The sequence below is a fragment of the Dromiciops gliroides genome, chromosome 1, assembly GCF_019393635.1.
Source record: "Dromiciops gliroides isolate mDroGli1 chromosome 1, mDroGli1.pri, whole genome shotgun sequence".
In the NCBI taxonomy this organism is placed as follows: Eukaryota; Metazoa; Chordata; class Mammalia; order Microbiotheria; family Microbiotheriidae; genus Dromiciops; species Dromiciops gliroides.
This window is the reverse complement of record NC_057861.1, coordinates 147,534,101-147,552,297: the sequence shown is the minus strand read 5'-3', so window position 1 is coordinate 147,552,297 and position 18,197 is coordinate 147,534,101. Positions and strand designations below refer to the sequence as shown.

Here is an 18,197-nt window from a genome sequence, read left to right as displayed (position 1 = left end):
AATTTGCTTGGTCATGGAGTTTAAATCCTAGGAAACATTGTTACTTATCACCTTTTACATGCTTTTTAATCCCATTTTTTACTTTGGTAGGTTGGAATATGTGCCACTTCTATGATGGGACTAATTTGCTTTCAGCATTGATTTTTCTAGGTATCACACAAAGAAAATCATGGTTTCAAGTTCTATTAATAACCTAATATCTATGTTGTGTTCATTACTAACCACTTTACATTTCCACATTGGAGTACTTTCAACAACCATGTTGTTGTTCAGTCATGTCTAATTCTGTGTGATCCCATGGACCACAAATGTCATCCTATGACATTTTCTTGGCAAAATATACTAGAGTAGTTTGCCATTTCCTTTTCCAGTCTTAGGCAGGGGTGAAGTGACTTGCTCAGGGTCATATAGCTAGTAAGTGTCTGAAGTTAAAGTTGAATTCTGGTCTTTCTGGTCTATCTGACTCCAGATGCAGTGTTCTATCCACTACTCCAACTAACTATACCTCTATGTGCACCACACTTAATTCACAGGAAACCCTAGTTGAGTAACTTTAGAAGCTATGTAAAGGGAAAGGGAATTCCAGTGACTTGTGTTATTTACCTCTGTGTTGTAACTAAATGTTATCAGAGAGATGTATATTCTATAGGCGAAGCAAACTGAAAAACCTGTTGTTGGCACAAATTTTCTCAGTTTTCACCATCAAGGGCAGGACGTAGTTCTGATGTCCCACTAAGGAGTGGAAAACTAGGTCTTCCCATACCAGGCAACTGATGAAAAAAAAATGGGTGGGAAACTGTAGGTATTAGATTAGTTTTTCCCTCTATATTTATCTCCTTCTAAGAAGCTCAACCTAATCAGTTCCCAATAGAATACTGACTCTTCAACTTCTAGCTGACTCCTTATACTTGTGAGCTCATGCTTAGGTGATAGTACAAGATGTTCTAGCCTTTATCAGTTTTTCTGAACATGTAGTAGAGATGGGAATTTGTTTTAGGAGGTATATCATTCTCATATCTGCCTTTCTTAGAAAGCTACAGGGAGCAGCTAGGTGGTGCAGTGGGTAAAGCATGGGTCCTGGATTCAGGAGGACCTGAGTTCAAATCTGACCTCAGATACTTGACACTTACTAGCTGTGTAACCCTGGGCAAGTCACTTAACCCTCATTGCCCCGGCCAAAAAAAAAAGCTAGAAGATGTATCTGAAGTAGAAAATAAATGCTACCCTTTGTGCCAATTTATAGTTGCTAGCTTATCATGTTCTCTTTAGAGCAGCTTAAACTGTGATCATGATTGTTTCTTTAAGTTTCCAACGTGATTAATTTTGAAGGTTATTCTGAGGATTTGGAAGAAATTAGTGACATTCAGGGTAGTTGTACTGCCTAGGCGAACTTTATAGAATCTCAATTGTAGCTGTTACAAACCTTATCATTCTTCCTTAGTAGAACGTCAGGTTCTTTTTGAAAGTGTAGCATAAAAGAAGTGAAGATATTTTGTCCAGATAGCAGAATTTGCTCCTATCATCATCCATTCGTTGAAAGAGTTCTGGACTAGAAGTCAGAAGATCTGGTATCTAATCCAGACCCCTGCTACTTTCTAACTCTAATCTTGGGCAAATCACCTGATCTCTTGGCCTCAGTTTTCTCATCTATAAAATAGAGAAGGTGTTTGCCCTGCCTGTCACACAAAATTATTGTGAAGATGAGGAAATATTTATGAAAATGTTCTACAAACTGTAAAAGTCAAACAGGTGATGGTGGTAGTTTAACAGCAGAAGTAGGAATAGAACAACAATTACAACATAATTGCTTTACATATTCCATATAGGAATTCCCCCATTGAATGTATTTTGCATGTAATTTGTATATGAATTTAAATTTCTAGTTTAAGTAATTGTGTGTAGTCAGGGTTTTTATTTTTCTTTCTATAATTTCCCAGAGTTATTTGTAATTGCTATATTTCTAAATTTGTTTTTAAAAAATATTGCTTAACTTCCTTCAGATGCAAACAGAGATATTGTAATTTAGGGTTAGGCTAATGAATCCCAGACCATCAGGAGCTGAGCTCACTTGGAAAGGTTTCTTCTTCCTGTCACAGAGATGTAAGATTACAGTGGAAGCTCTTGAAATGACTCTTGTAATCCAAGGGGACTGCTAGGCCACAGCAGTCTGTGCAGGATGATTCCCTGGCAGGTTTCTGCCAGCTGCATGGGGCCTGTCCTGCATCATACTCATCTCCTTAGTGTAAGTTATGAGCACACTCTTTTAAATAAGAGGTCAGTGATCTAGCTTTTCAAATTTATTCCTGAAATGCTCTCCAAATCCAGAAAAAAAAAAAAGAACTGTGGAATATGGATGTAGATTGAACCACACTATTTCTTTTATTTTTGGTGCTGTTGTTTCTCTTTTTTGAGGTTTTTCCCTTTTGCTCTGATTCTTCTTTCACAGCAAGACTAATGCAGAAATATGTTTAATGTGATTGTACATATATAACCTACATCAGATTACTTGGTGTCTTGGGGAGGGGGGAGGGAGGGAGAAAAATTTGAAACTAGAAATCTCATAAAAACAAATGTTGAAAAAAAAAGAAAGGCATGAACTGGGCTTTGGTGAGGTCTAGTTCATGTACAAGAATGTAAAAAGTCTCTTGATATTTGTGAAAAACAAAAAATTATTCCTGGCTGTGAGAAAATATTAACCTATAAATGTTAAGAGCTTTAAATACAGAAAGGGGTGCACTAAAGTCCTCAGTTTTGTCTATTCTCTTAAATCACTATGAGAATGCTTCAGTGAGACATCGACTTCCATGACAGCTGTGTAGACCATAGTGTTCCACAATGAGGATAGATCAAGTTTGAAAAGGACTATAGTACATTTAGAAGAGGGATAACTTGAAAAAGCCATAGTTATCAAAATAGTCTTTGGCTAGAAAATACTTAAACTCCTTTGTGTTGGTAAACTGAAATGGTACATAATTCGTATTTTTCTTTTGGTTCTTTAGGATGTGCTATTTTCATTTTTAAGGAAATTGTTTTTTCTTCAAAGAGAACATCTGTATATTTTAGAAGTGAAGTACTTAATAACAGTATAGCCTTAAAATACCAGCTACAGCAAAGCCAGGGTGCATCAGGTAAATAAAAAAGCCTTTTTTGTTGGGGTGGTGGTGGTTAATAGTAGTTGAACCATTTAAATTACTAAATAGTTCAGGGAAGCAGCCAGTTAGTGGAAAAGTACTAGGAAAATTCTTCACTTGGAAATGCTTTGAAATATTTTCCATTGACATTTTCTTTTTCCCTGTAGTCTTTTCTAGCACTGCTGTTTCTTTAATAATGTACTATTGCAAATGTTGCTTCCTTAATCACTGTTTTTGTTGGATTTATTTCATTCAGATTTTCACTAGTTTTTTAATTTGTCAGGATTTTTAAAATGATTCTCTTTTTTAGGCAGTGAAGAGACATAATCTAACTAAAAGATGGCTTATGAAAATCATTGATGAAAGAGTAAGTTGAAAATGCTACAATCTTAATTTCTTTTTTCTTTTTCTTTCTTTCTTTCTTTCTTTCTTTCTTTCTTTCTTTCTTTCTTTCTTTCTTTCTTTCTTTCTTTCTTTCTTTCTTTCTTTCTTTCTTTCTTTCTTTCTTTCTTTCTTTCTTTCTTTCTTTCTTTCTTTCTTTCTTTCTTTCTTTCTTTCTTTCTTTCTTTCTTTTTTTTTTGCGGAGCAATGAGGGTTAAGTAGCTTGCCCAGGGTCACACAGTTAGTGTCAAATGTGTGAGGCCAGATTTGAACTCAGGTCCTTCTGAAGCCAGGGTCAGTGCTTTATCCACTGTGCCACTTACCTGCCCCCTCATTTCTAATCATAAAGGTAATCATGTTCTATCTTCCATTACTAGGCTGTGATCCAGTAATATATTAGTAGCACAGATGCAGTAGTCTTACAGTCACAGTTGATGGAGTCTCATCCCTACTGAGTCAGTAGAATTGGGTTTAGGTTCAGTTCTGATTCCAGTTTGTTCTGTAGTTAAGGCTAAAACATCTACATTTTCTGATTCATTGTTGCCTGGGTTTTCTCATCAGTCTCCTTTTCTCAAAATTGTGCTATAAAAACGAAATTAAATTGAATTTATCAGGGGAAAAAAAACCCTTCACAAACATGCAAATGTAGCACTAGTAAGATCTAGGCAGTTGTAGCACTAGTAACAGGCTCAATATACAAGAGGGTCCTCAATCTCCAAATCTAAAAGAAAATGTTAATTTTTCAGGCATAACCTTTCCCAACTTTATGCACAGTAGAAAATGAAGGATTGTGAGCCCGAAATAAGACATTCCCTTTTCATATATAGTAGTGTGGAGCAGTGTTATAGGCTTGATCTTTCTTGTCCTTTCTGCAGTATTTGACAGCACTGACCAAGTGTTCTCCTAGGCACTCTTTTTTTTTTTTTTATGGGGAAAAAAAGCAAGAGAGAAGTAAAATTTATTTTTAAAAACCACCAACAAATAGATCTTGAATAGGGAAAAGGCATTCAAAACATATACATTTGCAAAAAATGTGTAATTTTATTCAATCAGTTTTCATATTCTAGATCCTTGAGGGATACAGCATCACTCGGATCCTGTGTCCAATGGCCTTGGCAGGAAGATTGCTTCTGAACTTGGCCCGAACCATTCCACTATTACCATGAGCCCGAGTAACTTTCCCCCAGATCATTCTTGTTCTGTTGGGTTTCCCACCAGGATTCACTGTGTTATTTTTTGCCTTGTATACATAAGCGCATCTCTTGCCCAAATAGAATTCAGTTTCATCCCGATCATAGACTCCTTCAATTTTCAAAAGAGCTGTATGTTCCCTCTGGTTGCGCAGGCCTCGCTTGTAGCCAGCAAAAATGGCCTTGGACCACAGTCTTCCAGACATTTTGCTGTTCTAGAAGTCCTGTTTCTAGGAGGCCTCCGACGCTCCAAGATGGAGGAAAAAGGAAGTCACTCCTAGGCACTCTTCTCCCCTGGCTTTCATGACACTGTTTTCTCCTGACTCTTCTCCTGTTTGTCTGATTTCCTTTTCATATTCCTTTACTAGATTTTCATCTACATCCTACTTCCTAACCTTGGCTAGACTGGGTCTTCATCTTTTTTTGGTCTGCATACTTTCTTGGTGGTCTCATCAGCTTTCATTGGTTCAGCTATCATCTCTATGCAGATGAATCCCAGATTCATATATCTAGTCCCCATCTCTTTTCTGGACTCACGTCACCATTCTCCCATTTTCACATCACCAGTTGCTGGCTGGACAGCACTGTCTCATTGATTCTCACACTCAACATGTTTAAATAGTTCTTATTTTCATTTGCCTTAAACTTTCCCCTCCCTCAAAGCTTCCTCTTTCTGTTGTGGGTACCCCCATGCTTCCAGTTACCTGTTTTGAAGCCTTACAATTGTTTCCTCTACCTTTTCTCTCATCTACAATATTTTCCATGTCTCATTGATTCCACCACTGTGTAATCTCATACATCTGTCCTTTTTCCACTTAAACAACTATCACCTTGATTCAGGTACTCATCCTCCCCTCACCTTGACTATTGCCTCCTGATTGATCTTCTTTCTGCCAAAGCAGTTACCTCCTGTCCAATCTGTTCTTCACATGGTTGTCAAAATAATCTTAAAAGTAGATCTGGGGGCAGCTAGGTGGCACAGTGGATAGAGCACCGGCCCTGGAGTCAGGAGTACCTGAGTTCAAATCCGGCCTCAGACACTTAACACTTACTAGCTGTGTGACCCTGGGCAAGTCACTTAACCCCAATTGCCTCACTAAAAAAAAAAAAAAGTAGATCTGATTGGGGTCAATGTAAATTCCCTGCCTGGATAATCTCTCCCCATCATAGCTTTTGCATACATTGTTTCAGAAAGCAGTGAAATCTCTTTGCCCCAGGTTCTTTCCTGTGATTATATCTTGCTTCCATCATGTTGTGCCCATGAAAACTGTTTCTTCTATGCAGATTATACATTTATATAGCAGGTAGTGAAGATGTCATTAATAAGATCAGTGTTAAACTGAATCCCTTTCTAGCCTTATTTCACACTGCTACGCTTTCTGCACTGGGTCCCACCCAGACTGGATTACTTGCTATTCTCTGAACTTGGTTTCCTTCCTTTTTTTTTCTTCTTTTTTTTTTTTTTTGGCCGAGGCAATTGGGGTTAAGTGACTTGCTCAGGGTCGCACAGCTAGTAAGTATTAAATGTCTGAGGCCAGATTTGAACTCAGGTCCTCCTGAATCCAGGGCTGGTGCTCTATCCACTGTGCCACCTAGCTGCGCCTCCCTCCTTTTTATAATGTCCCATCTCTTGCCTTCATGCCTTTGCATTCCTGGAACGCCCTCCCTCCTCATCCTTGCCTCTTTACATCCTTAGATTTCTTCAAGGCTTAGCTCTGGAGCCAGCTCCTATGGGAAGCCTGTTTGTGCTTTCTCCCTGTTTACATTATCTTGTGTTTGCTTATCTTTTTACATATTGCATCTCTTCAGAAGACTGAAGGTTTCTTGATTATGGGGTCTTTTTCATTTATCACTTTGTATCCTTACCACCTAGTAAAACAGGTGTTTGCACAAAGTAGTTTTTTTTTCTTTTTCTTTTTTTTTAGTGAGGCAATTGGGATTAAGTGACTTGCCCAGGGTCACACAGCTAGTAAGTGTTAAGTGTCTGAGGCCGGATTTGAACCCAGGTACTCCTGACTCCAGGGTCGGTGCTCTATCCACTGCGCCACCTAGCTGCCCCACAAAGTAGTTTTTTAATAAGTGTGCATTGAATTCAATTGAAATTAGGGTCTTAGAAACTGCCAATTAAATCATTTTTTATTCTGGGACCTCTCATGACAGACCCTGGGATCAAATCTTCCTGATTCAAAAGAAAGATTGAAAAGATTTTGTCTAATCTATATGTTTGGTGTGTATTTGATGCTTGTCCCTGACAAATCCATCTAATCAAAGGGTGAAGTAGGGTTATTTACCATCTCTAAAAAGTGTTACAAAGCATTCCTAAACATATTGCCAAGTAGCTACTGAATCTACTGAAGAAATATATTCTTCTCATATAAAAACTGCACTAGAGGATGTGATCCTCTTAAGTCAGACACAAACTTAATATTTTCCAAATATGGTAATAAGTTGTACAGAATCTTACATATGTTTTTGCCTAGTTCTCTTATGTTTTGCATTTTGTGAAATGGTTGATAGGGTTTAGGATTTTTTTCTGTATTAGACCTTCTGTGAGATCAGGTCTGCAACCTTGTCTTCACTATTGCTATATACTAACCAAATAACTTTTGTTATTTGAATTGTTTTTAAAATTCTAAACATAACAAATGTCATAAAATTTCCATATATAAAGTAGAACTGAAAAAGAGGATTATATATTAAATGGCAATTCTATTACATGTAGCTTCCTTTTTTTGTTTAAGCATATAATACATTCAACATAAAACTTTCAAAGCTGTGCTATTTCTCTCCTCCCCTCCCTTACCTTCCCAGTATTTGTTTTTTTTGGGGGGTGGGGTGAGGCAATTGGGGTTAAGTGACTTGCCCAGAGTCACACAGCTAGTAAGTGTCAAGGGTCTGAGACCAGATTTGAACTCAGGTCCTCCTGAATCCAGGGCCAGTGCTTTATCCACTACACCACCTAGCTGCCCCCCCCAGTGTTGTTAACTGCCTTCTCCTACCCATCTATTTCCATTAAAAAAACAAAAAACACTTCTAACTAGCTTTAAGAATAGTCAAGCAAAACAAATTTCTACATTGTCCATGTCTAAAAATTTTTCATTCACCTTTAGTCTCTTATTCATCTTATGGAATTATGATTACTCATTTCATTGATGAGAGTTTTTAAGTCTTTCAAAGTTGATTTTCTTTAGTGTTGTTATTGTACAAATTATTCTTCTGCTGACCAAGTAATTTAACTGACGTAGATTAATAAGGCCCACACTTCTATCTTATTTATATTAGTTGAGCTGACTTTATTCAGTCTCTATTTTTGTTTTCTATATATGTATAGAATAGTTAGTTGTAGTTACTGTAAGCTACCAGTGGCTTTAGTTTTCTGTTTTCCAGATATGTTTTACTCTTTAAACATGATACTGTTTTAAGTATAAGTATTTGACTTATTTGTATCATCTTTAGAACACAGTCTCTTTCCTCTTCACATTTATGACTTCCCTTTCCCCTTTCACCCCCTTCCCTCTGCTGCCAAAAAAAAAATCACAAAAAACCAAAATTTATATTCTCCCTCATTTCTTTAGAAAGAAATAGAAATGAAGCCCTGTGTTGTCATGGTGATTTGTATGTTGAAATAATTGTGCATATACTGTTTGGGGGGCAGATGTATATGATATTGACTAGAATGAAGCTTTAAATTATTATTTTTTTATTCCTGAGTTGTATGCTAAATATAATATGATTTTTATTCACTACTTAGAATGAAAACAAAATACTGATGTTTTAACAAACTTTGTTTTTATTTATATTTTGATTCTAGGAAAAAAATTTGGATGACAAAGTATATAGAAACATCCAAGAACTAGAAACATATGCTGAAAACACACAAAGTTCTCTTCTTTACTTGACACTGGAAGTATTGGGTATGTGCACTTTCCATTTGATATTTCTCTCAATTTGTTTTATTCTAGTTGAGAATTTATCCTAGTAGAGTTAGTACTAAAGTATATATATCTTAGTATTATCTATGGAATAAAAGGTTTGCTGAACAAATTGTTAGAATAGCTTTTTCAATAGTTTAAGACTAACAAATGTTAAAGCATTTGTAAAAGTGCTTTGGCATCATTTCTGTTTGTAGTTAACAATCTGCTTATTATAAATGATTAGTAACAGTTTTTTTTTGGGGGGGTGGTTGAAGCAATTGGGGTTAAGTGACTTGCCCAGGGTCACACAGCTAGGAAGTGTTAAGTGTCTGAGGCCAGATTTGAACTCAGGTCCTCCTGACTCCAGGGTCAGTGCTCTATCCACTGCACCACCTAACTGCCCCAACAAATTTCTTTTGAGGGGAAGGAGGTGACCTGACTTTTTTGTCAATGTGAATCAGCAGCTCATTCCTAATTTATAGTCATTGTAATATGGAGAAGTTAAGTCTATACCTGTCAGAGGGACGAGTTGAATCTATGTCATCCTGACTCAGTCTACTCTAATATGTTACATCTCGACTTAATTCCTAAAATATTTTTCTAAGATTTTTCAAAAACTCATAATTTAGTGTACTCCTTTTTGTGCCTTCTTTTTTTTTTTTTTGCAGGGCAATGGGGGTTAAGTGACTTGCCCGGGGTCACACAGCTAGTAAGTGTTAAGTGTCTGAGGCCGGATTTTAACTCAGGTCCTCCTGAATCCAGGGCCGGTGCTTTATCCACTGCGCCACCTAGCCGCCCCCTGTGCCTTCTTAATAATGTTTTTATATGTACTGATGAGTAACCAACCAGCATTTCTTAAAATATTTCTGGGCAGCTAGGTGGCGCAGTGGATAAAGCACTGGCCTTGGATTCAGGAGGACCTGAGTTCAAATCCAGCCTCAGACACTTGACACTTGCTGTGTGACCCTGGTCAAGTCACTTAACCCTCACTGCCCCACAAAACAAAACAAAAAAAACCCAAACCAAACCAAACCAAACCAAACAAAATATTTCTGCAACTTATTGGTGTTGTTGTTTTTACTAATTTAGTCAGGATTTTCTCTCTTTGACCTTATGTTCCAGATTAGTGAGTTCTTATTACAACCAGCAAGTTCTTTAGGCCAAGGACAATGCATTATAATTGTTTTTTAAAGAAAACTGTCATTATGGCAGTTTAGGTAGGTAATAAAAATTCTTAGTCTATTTTCTCTTAAAAACACACCCAGAGACATTTACTACAACAACAAAAAGAGTAAAGAGTAAAATTGTTTATTTGCAAAGCATATTCTTTGGAATGAGATCATAGGGAAATTATACTGAAGAGAATAGAAATATTGGTATAAAGTTGTTAATAGGTGATTAAATCCTAGATATACTCTTTGTGCAGTATAATCTGAGGAAAGTTCTTATTATTTCAATTTTGAAACCAATTATATGGTAAAATGGTCATCTGCTTTACCTCTTTTGCGTGATTATGCTTTAAATCTGTAAGTTTTTTTCAGACATAAAATATATGCATTATGTATAAATTTATGACATGCAAAAAAAAGCTAACCAACTTTATTACTAATTTTTTTAAAATAATAGGTATAAGAGACCTCCATGCAGACCATGCTGCAAGTCATATTGGGAAAGCACAAGGCATTGTCACCTGCTTGAGAGCAACTCCTTATCATATTAGTAGGCGAAAGGTGTTTCTTCCCATGGACATTTGCATGCTGGTAAGAAAATCCAAAAGGGAAGCTAGCAATAAACTGTAAACTGAAAATAAGTGTTTTTTCTTCTAAAGTTATAAGAATTTAAAATGTAAAATGTGATGTGAATTTTCTTTAGTTCTGCATTCAGCAAAGACAAGTGACTTACCCTGAAAACAAACAAACAAAAAGCATACTCCTTTCTATGTCATTTCACAAATATCCTCAAATCAAAGTTTTATTGTATCAGGCATTTGCTGTTGGTGATGGTGGTGGAGTAAGGAAGGATAGTTCAAATTACTTATCTCCATGTGTCTTATCTCTCTCACCCCAGGCAGTCAGAACGACTTTTCTAGTGAGTCACCTTTTCCTGAAGGCTGCTCACAAGTAGCTAAGATGGAAAAATACATTTAAAATTAACAAAAGTATTTTACTTTGTAAGAAATATAATTTAAGCTTGAAGTATTTGGGAAAGAAATTGCTTGTTGTCTATTCTCTTAAGCCAATGATTTCACACTTGAACCAGGGAAGTTATTATTGTATGATGGATAATCATCCACTTATTATTCCAGGAGCTTATTTTATGCTGGTACATTAGATTTTAGTTGTATTAAGAACACCCTGATCTGAGTTTTCTTTTACAGCATGGTGTTTCACAAGAAGACTTTCTACGTAAGAACCAAGATAAAAATGTGAGGGATGTAATTTATGACATTGCTAGCCAGGGACATCTTCATTTAAAACATGTAAGTTTCTTTTTTTGGACTAATGAAAATAGAACATTTTAATCCCTAGATATGGTATTTTCTAGAATGTTGTTTTGGTATCTGCTGCTTGGAATTCTTTAGCTTTATCTTGTATTTGGTGGCCCTTTGCACAGCTAAGCTTCCTTTGGAAGCTGTTGTTTATTCTCTTCAAGCTCCTAGTTCTAACCACTTTTCTCCTTACACTCACATCTTCATTGAGAAAAGCTGGCATTAATTCTCTCTATCCTCTCCTCTTTCGTAGAATATCTGTCTTTATATTTATCCTATTTCATGGAAGATTTATGTAATTTTCTCTCCAGGGTTAATTTTTCTATACCTGTGTTATCAGGTCCGTCCTGCCTGACTACTTCACAACTTTGCTCCATTAGCAATACTTCCAAATTACACCAGTCCACTAAATAGCACCTTCTCTACTGATTTGTTTTCTTCAACTGTGATATAAGCAGAGGTTTTCCCTGACTTGGAAAACAAGCAAAGAAACTTTTATTTAATTCTATAGCTTCCCCTCAAGCAACTGTTCTATTCTACCAGAATAGCTTTTTAGTCATTGTGTATGTTGTTCTCCTGATGTCACTCCACATCATTTTGTATAACTCTTCTCTTGTTTCTCTGACTTCCTCAAAGTAGTTATTTTCTGTGGTATAGTAATATCCCTATACATTCATATGCCATAATTTGTTCCACTGTTCTTTAATCAATGGACCCTCACTTCAGGCTTTTTGCTGCCACAAGTATTGCTTTAAGTATTTTGCTATATTTGGTGACTTTCTGTTCTTGACCCCCTTGAAGTATATATGCCCAGTAGTGGGATCATTTGGTGAAATGGTTTGAACACTTTAATGACTCTTTTAGAAAAATTCCAAATTGTTTTCCAGAACAGCTGAACAATTTCACAATTCTACTAACAGTGTATTAGTGTAGCCCATATTGACTACTTCTTTTACCATCTTTGCCAATTTTCTGGCTATGAAGTGTGAAACCTTATTTTAATTTGCATTTCTTGTTGATTTGAAGAGTTTTTTAAAAAAAATATGGTTGTTGATAGCTTGCATTTCTTTTACCACAAAATATTATTTATACATGTCTAATTATATTTCTACTTTACTCAAACAACTTTAGTAACTTTCTGTTATCTCAAAGATAAAATATGCATCGTATTACCTGGTAAAGTCCTCTATAATCACTTCCCAATCAGTATTATTTTTTTTCTTTCCTTTTAAAAAGAAAAAATGAACTTAGTCATAAGTTCGCTCAATCATTTTTAGTCATGTCTGACTCTTTGTGACCCCATTTGGGTTTTTCTTGGCAAAGATACTGGAATGGTTTGCCATTTCCTTCTCCAGATTATTTTACAGATGAGAAAACTGAGGCAGACTGGGTTAAGTGACTTGCAGATACTTTTACCATGAAGCCCTACTTGATTTTCTGCATGTAGAAGTAATTGTTCCATTAAATATTGAATGACAGTCTGACTTGTATGTGCTTTTCATTCTAATCTGTGTTATAATTAGGATATAGGACATCAAAGCTGGGAGGGCCTTTTGTAGAAATCATAGACTCTGGCCTTAACTAAAAGATGAGGAAACTGAGACCCAGGAAGGACAAATTACTTGCCCAAGAGAAGACAAATAATAAGAAATATCAAAGCTAATCAGTTAGATCACAAAGGAGTTCCCTAAAATCTTAGCTTCTTTTTCTCTGGGTTTGGCTACAGAGGTTCTTAACTCTAGTAACATTCTGATCTATCTAAACAGAAAAGCTTGATTTTCTTTTTTTCAAAGATTATCTAGCCAGAAAGTGGATGGAACTTACAAGTGAATCGATATAAAAAGACACTTTTTAACAATTGTAGTTGTCTAAAAGTGCAGTGGGTTAGGGGCAGCTAGATGGCGCAGTGGATAAGCACCGGCCCTGGATTCAGGAGTACCTGAGTTTGGATCCGGCCTCAGACACTTACTGGCTGTGTGACCCTGGGCAAGTCACTTAACCCCAATTGCCTCACCAAAAAACAAAAACAAAAACAAAACAAAACAAAACAAAGTGCAGTGGGTTGCCTTTGAGTGGCAGTGGATTCTCCAGCCCCCAAGTTCTTCAAGCAAAGGCTCTGTTATCACTCTATTTTGATCAAGGATCTTTTAGAGGGGATTCTGAATTACAGGTTGAACTAGAGGACCTGTTAACTACCCTCCCAACTCTGAAATCCTACAATTTTGTGACTTTTCTCTGATAGATTTGTTTTGTGTGGATTTAGAACTTTTTATTCACTTATTTTGAGGAGAATTTCTGCATTGTCAGTTTCCTCTCCTTGTTCTCTTTAGGCCAGATCCTTCCAGAACAGTGTTCCTGTGAAAGCATTTCCTGCTTTTCTTCAGACGGTAAGTAGAATAACAGACCATGGCACAGTGCTTGGGGACTAGATATATATGGTTTTATATGTTTGAAAATTGCTACAAATTTATGTCTGCAATGTTGATTGTTTTTGGTTTTTATTTTTTATTTTTCTTAGTCTGTTTTCCTAAGTTTTAAGAATGATGAGCCCTCTAGAGTTTATAAAGAAATGAACAACTCTCTGTCTCCCTAAAGAATATTTTAAAACATCCCTAGTTCCTCCTTCTGTTTTCCATCATTCAGTTGTAGGTTTTCTATGATGAATTTACAAATATAATACACAGTAACATTCTAATCATTTCACAGATTGCTGTGTTTTAAGGCAAACTGTGTAAACTATGTACCATATGTATATGGCACACATACAGATCATTAATAAAATATCATTAAATCAGTGTAGAAATCTGTAATTTAGGTGTTGAATTATTATATTCTATTGTGTTTGTTTGAATAAATATGCAACTGATATTGAAGGAAGAAGTGGTATAGTAAATGCCAATCAGTCTTAAATACAGAAAGTCTGTCAGCCCCCCAAAAAACTTTTTATCTTTTCCCTTTGGTCTTTTTCCCTTTCAATTTTTATCAATGACATAGATGAAGACTATACTCTATTTAAACTTGTAAGCCACACAAAGATGGAGGAGATAACCATTATGCTGGCAAATGGAATCAAGATTTAGAAAGATCTGAATTGGTAGTTGGAAAAATAAGATGAATCTAATACAGGTGTTCTTAATCTGGGCTTCATGGACCCCCAAGAAGTTTGATTAGATTTCAGAGGGTCCATGAATTTAGGCAGTAACAAAAAAATACATCTTTATTTTAATATAATTGGTTTCTCTTATAATCCCGTGTGTTTAAAACATTTAAAAGCATTATTCTGAGAAAGCAGCCCAAGGGAACTGTTAAGAACTCCTGATCAAAAAAAAAAAGACCTCCTGATCCAATTTATTAGGAATAAATGTAAAGATTTACACTTAGTTAGAAAATCAGCTGTATTTAATTACATTGTAGATTAAGCTTGTTTAACACAGAAAAGAGCTTGCACATTTCACGTATGATACTCCATCTCCTGTCTCCAGGTCTTTGTGTAGGTCTCATGGCTATAATGCATTCTGCTTTCATCTCTGCCTTTTAAAACCCATAGTCTTCTTCAAAGCTCAGCTCTCAATAGACTTTTCCTGGTCCCTACAACTGCTAGTCCCTCCCCTAATTGGGGAGGACCCAATTAACTTATATTTATTTTATATATAATTATGTGTATGTACATATGGTCTCTTTCCAATAGATTGTTAACTCCCTTGAGGGCAGGGATTATTTCATTTTTATCTTCATACCCTAGTGCTTAGCATACACTAGGTATTTAATAAATGTTTGTTGATTAATTGACTATGGATTAGTTGTGTGATAGAACCTCCAGAATATGTAGGCTGAATTAATAGAATTAGCATCTGGAACCTGGGAGACAATTATCCTCTTGTACTGTTCCCCTGATTAGGCCACATCTAGAGTATTTTGCTTTGTGCTGGACATTATGGTTTTTTGGGGGGTGGGGCAGGGTAATGAGGGTTAAGTGACTTGCCCAGCATCACACAACTAGTAAGTGTCAAGTGTCTGAGGCCAGATTTGAACTCAGGTCCTCTTGAATCCAGGACTAGTGTTTTATCCACTGTGCCACCTAGCTGCCCCGGACATTGTATTTTAAGGACATTAATAAACTGGGATAGAAACTAGAGGAGATACCAGTAAGAGTTGTAAAGGATATAGAAAGCAAATATTTGTTGAGCTTAATTTAACAGAGATTAAGTGACATGCCCAAGATTATGGAGCTAGTAAGTATCTGAGGCAGGATTTGAACTTCAGACTCTAGGTATAGTGCACTCTCCACCAAGCCATCTAACTGCTTACACAAATAAATATGTTCTTTTCATCCACTACTAACAACTTTTGATTTAAATTTTATTGACATATTTTGTTTTTACATCACCTTCATTTCTGAATATATTCCTCTCCTCTCCCCTGCCCAGAGCCATTTTTTGTAACAAAATATTAAAAAACAGTTCATCAAAACTAACTTATCAATTGAATCTGACAATATGCTTAATATTCCATACTCTTGCAATAAAGAATTGGAGGTATACTTTCTTATTATTTCTTCTTCCAGACCAAGCTTGTTCATAAATGTAAATGTTAGTTTCGCTTTTTTTCTGTTGTTTTTTTTCCCTATTAACATTGTAGTAGTCATTTTATATACTGTTTTCCTGGTTAGGCTTACTTTATTTTGTCAGTTTATCAATGCCCTTTTTTTTTTTTGGTGGGGCAATGAGGGTTAAATGACTTGCCCAGGGTCACACAGCTAGTAAGTGTCAAGTGTCTGAGGTTGCATTTGAACTCAGGTCCTCCTGGATGCAGGCCCAGTGCTTTATCTACTGTGCCACCTTGCTGCCCCCTATTGTCAGTTTATCAATTCATATTTTTCCATGCTGCTTTGAATTCTCCATAATCATAATTTCTTATGGCATAATAATATTCTGTTAGTTTCATATGACACAATTAACTATTAATTAAGGCCCCTACTGTGTGTAAAACCCTTCACTGAAATCCTACTCCCTCATTGTGGTATGAAGGTGGGTTCTTGAAGGATGTATTAGTAAAATGCAAACTCTGGAAGGTTCATTCATTTAACTAGAAAGGATAAGCAACAAATGGTTTTTCAGGGACCAGTCTAGTTAATTTTGGAAAGGTATGTTACTAGAAGCTTGGCCATGTCTCTCATTAAGTCACTTAGTAAAGTATAGAAAGATTTTGAAGGAGGTACAGAACCATACTATAATACAAAGTATAGTGTGAAAATATAGTACTAGAGATTCAGAGTGCTATGGGATTTCAAAGGAAGACGTCAGAGAGGTGGTCGCATTTAAAACTGGGTCTCAAAGGAGAGAAAAATACCCTCCAGGGAGAAGGATTGCCATGAACAAAAGCATGAAAGCAGGAGAGTAGGGCATGTTTAGGGAATTGAATTCCCAGAATCTCAGAGGTGCAAGAGACCTCAAAAGTCAGCTAATCCAACCAGTAACCAAACAGAATACTCTTCAAAAAAATGATTAACAAATAGTCATCATCCATTCTGGATGACCTTTGGGGAAAAGAGATTTACAACTCACCAAAGCAGGCTGTTAGGTTCTTGGTCTGTCCTAATGATTGGGACCTTTTCCCTTATATCAAGCAAGCCTAAATCTGTTGTGTCCCTCTGCACTGGCTATGGGTTAAAATCCCATCTCTGACCCTTAGTGCCTGTGATCACTTAGTCTCATTTAGTTTCTTCATCTATAAAAGAGGGTTTGGATTAGTTGGCTTCTGAGATCTCTTCCAGCTATTTATAACCCTATGAATTTCTGCTCATTGCTCATAGTTATTCCTCTGAAATCAACCCAGAAGTCTGATACCACTTTCACATGACAAGCTTTCAAATATTTGAAAACACCTGCTGTTTTGCACTCTCTACCAAACATCTTGAAGTTTTTTCTATCTTACTTGCCAACTTCATCAACAGATCTCCATGTGGTCTATATAGTGCAATAAGCAGTCGTGTTGGCGTGTAAGTGTTGGTTATATGTAGGGGAGTAATGAGAGGTGAAGACAGATTGAGGTCAATTTACAGAGGGTCTCAAAGACTCTATGGAGGAGTGAGTCTCTATTTCCAATTTAATGGGGAGTTACTTGAACAAAGGAGTCATGTGCTTTAGGAAACTTTTACCTGTCTAGTATAGGACAGATTGCAGGAGAATGAAACTATAGGCAAGGAGACCAGTGAGGAGGTAGAGCAGCAGTCTAGGCCAGTAGGTAATTAGGTCATTAACCAGATTGGCAGCACAAGGAATGGATAGGAAAAGACTAATTGGAGACTGCAGAGGTAGGATTTAACAGTTAGCCTCAGGCCAAAGACCTGCTGGACGCCCCCAGCTTCCGTACAGAGATGTATGAAAGCGAGACTTGAGGGCTCTGGGAATAGACATTGGCAGCTGGGAGGAAATGGCCAAGGACTGCGCCCGATGGAGTTCAGTACTCAGGAGCAGCTTGTGCGCAGCTCAGGTGGGCCTCCAAGCTCGGGAGGAAGAAAAACGAATGAGTCACAGGAACCGACAGGCAACAGAGAGCGCAGTTTTCTGATGCCCTCGTTGCGGCAGGAGCTGTGGCTCCCGTATCGGACTGCACAGCCACACTGTGGCCTGTGGCTCTTCAAGGCACTGATCCATGGTTGTCCGTGACTGGCAGAAGCCTACTACTACAGTAGAAAAGCTGGTTTTGGAATCAGAAGATTTGGATTCCCATCTCTACCACTTATTACCCTGTGTGACCTTAGGCAAATTACTTTACCTCTATGGTTTCTTTCCCCAGTTGCAAAATTAAGTAGGGTCAACTGGGACCTGGGTGGTCCTTTCCAGCTCCGAATCTATTACTCTGTGACATTTACATGGTATCTTAGATTACACAACAGGACTTTTTCTCACAGCCACCCTGTAAAGAGTTGCGTGATTCTTTTACAGATAAGGAAATTGAGGTTCATAGGAGGTTAGTGACTTAGCATTGCTATGAAGTGTCAGAGCTCAAAACTGAACCCAGATCTCCTGAGCCCAATTCCTATATTCATTCTGGCGTCGATCATCAAAGGAACTAGAAATGTTTAGCCTGG

General features: G+C 36.9%; 2 protein-coding genes across 6 annotated transcripts in view; one reads left to right on the top strand and one right to left on the bottom strand.

The window, feature by feature from the left end:
- Window positions 1-18,197, top strand: part of NDUFAF6 (NADH:ubiquinone oxidoreductase complex assembly factor 6) — a 45,401-nt gene that overhangs the window by 22,232 nt on the left and 4,972 nt on the right. For 4 of the 5 annotated variants that reach the window (XM_043979732.1, XM_043979733.1, XM_043979734.1 and 1 more), the window contains 5 exons: window positions 3,442-3,498; window positions 8,514-8,616; window positions 10,243-10,376; window positions 10,994-11,095; window positions 13,435-13,491. In XM_043979732.1, coding sequence (XP_043835667.1) covers window positions 3,442-3,498; window positions 8,514-8,616; window positions 10,243-10,376; window positions 10,994-11,095; window positions 13,435-13,491 — 453 coding nt within the window. Of the gene's footprint in view, window positions 1-2,999; window positions 3,129-3,441; window positions 3,499-8,513; window positions 8,617-10,242; window positions 10,377-10,993; window positions 11,096-13,434; window positions 13,492-18,197 lie in introns of those variants that run through there. The other variant, XM_043979737.1, reaches the window with a different exon arrangement.
- Window positions 4,530-4,942, bottom strand: LOC122737259 (60S ribosomal protein L35a-like). Its single transcript, XM_043979738.1, has one exon. It carries the CDS (start codon window positions 4,906-4,908, stop codon window positions 4,576-4,578), a length of 333 nt encoding a protein of 110 aa, XP_043835673.1. The 5' UTR covers window positions 4,909-4,942; the 3' UTR covers window positions 4,530-4,575.